Here is a 1,709-nt window from a genome sequence, read left to right as displayed (position 1 = left end):
TGAATGATGTTGTAATTGTATCGAACCTCTTGCAATAAAAGTTGGCAGGATTCTTCCGCTATCAAGGCAACTACCTGCAGATCAAAGAGACATATATTTACACAGATCTTAACACCCAGATACATTCTCTCTAACAACTGATTTTGTGCTTGTACATTGTGGAACTGTGGTTAAGTCAGAAACTACTTGCAGTTGGAAAGTCATCGTAAATAATAATATTCAAAGTAGGTAAAAACTCAATATAAACAAATAAATGAATAGATAAATAGTGCTCGAATAATATGATGTTATGGTATCAAGCATAGATCTAACAAAAAGTTTCTCTTTCAGTTGAAGGTATCTAACTGATATTATAATAATAATAATTTATTTCTTTATTTATTTAAAACCATGTTTTGAGTGGGCTACCCTTACAGAGTAAATCTGATGTTCAGGGGCCCACTTAAATACAAACATATAAAAAGTATATACAAATATAGCCAATCTGTCAATTATTCATAAAATTTAAAACATCAAACATTAAAATTCTAAAAATATAAAATAAGAAGAAGAAAGCAAAAGAAAGAAAACAGACAAAACATACCAAGTAAAAAAACACACACACACACACACACCCATACACCCACACACACCAACACCCCCACACATACACACAAACACCCGAACCCATACAGGAAAAAAACTAAGAAAAAGGGGGATATAAATCTTTGTTTAAAATGTGTTGTTTGATGTATTTGTTGAAGGTGTTGTAAGCAGGTATGGTGGTGATGGTAAGTGGGAGGGTATTGAATGAAGGAGCTTGGTAACTGAAAGATGATTTGAATAAATGGAGTTTGGGATGAGGAATATATTACCAACGGCAACGGATCTGGTGCGCATGTGCCTTTGCTGTCTGATATCCAGTCGTAGGGCCAGATAGTCTGGAGCCAGTCCCCTCAAAGATTTAAATGTGAGACACGCTAGTTGGTAAAGGTACCGTTGGGTAACACATAACCTTTATTGGTTCAAATAATGAAGCGGATTGTGTACGAGGTGGTACTTTATGAATGACTCGGACTGCACGATTTTGAACGATGATTTTGCACGATAATAATAATAATAATAATAATAATAATAATAATAATAATAATAATAATAATAATAATATTAATAATAATAGTTATTATTATAGGCCTAATAATAATAATAATAATTATTATTATTATTATTATCATTATTATTATTATTGTCAATAGGCCTATTATTAGTGTGTAATTATAATATTATCTTAATGATTTCCCATCATTGCTCCAATTGTACAGATTCATGCTTATAAATTATTGACTTATCCGTTGACTATTTGTGTTTTCAATAATTTACAGATACAAAAACATTGACTGAGGACGAAGCAAGTAAAAGTTATCGTATAGTGTTTTCTGTACCGTCCTATCACAAAAAGCGCATGCGCACAGTTGATATAGAGTCAGCCACGGCCACGCTGCACTTGTATGCTATTGGGAAGAATGATACGGATTGCGTATTAACCGAGGAACCGCCTCCTCAAAGTAACAACAGTGACGGTATGTATACTTAATCCATAGAGCTATTAAACAACTAGAGTGCTGACAAGATGGCGGAGCAATGCAGAGTTGTGTATGTGTACCATCCAAGATGGCTGCCGTAGGAAAGCGCCACCTTCAGGCTTAGTATACATATTATTACCATAAATA

General features: G+C 33.6%; 1 protein-coding gene across 1 annotated transcript in view; it reads left to right on the top strand.

Moving 5' to 3' along the window:
- The window catches only part of LOC117125346 (bone morphogenetic protein 5-like), an 11,308-nt gene that overhangs the window by 4,382 nt on the left and 5,217 nt on the right, over positions 1-1,709 (top strand). The window contains exon 3 of the mRNA XM_033271824.1: positions 1,362-1,559. Within this exon, the coding sequence (XP_033127715.1) occupies positions 1,362-1,559 (198 nt within the window). The remainder of the gene's footprint in view (positions 1-1,361; positions 1,560-1,709) is intronic.

This window comes from Anneissia japonica, unplaced genomic scaffold (genome assembly GCF_011630105.1).
Source record: "Anneissia japonica isolate Jap-2015-1 unplaced genomic scaffold, ASM1163010v1 scaffold315_len769609_cov171, whole genome shotgun sequence".
NCBI lineage: Eukaryota > Metazoa > Echinodermata > Crinoidea > Comatulida > Comatulidae > Anneissia > Anneissia japonica.
Note: the sequence above shows the minus strand (reverse complement) of the source record. Positions and strands in the feature narration are given on the sequence as shown.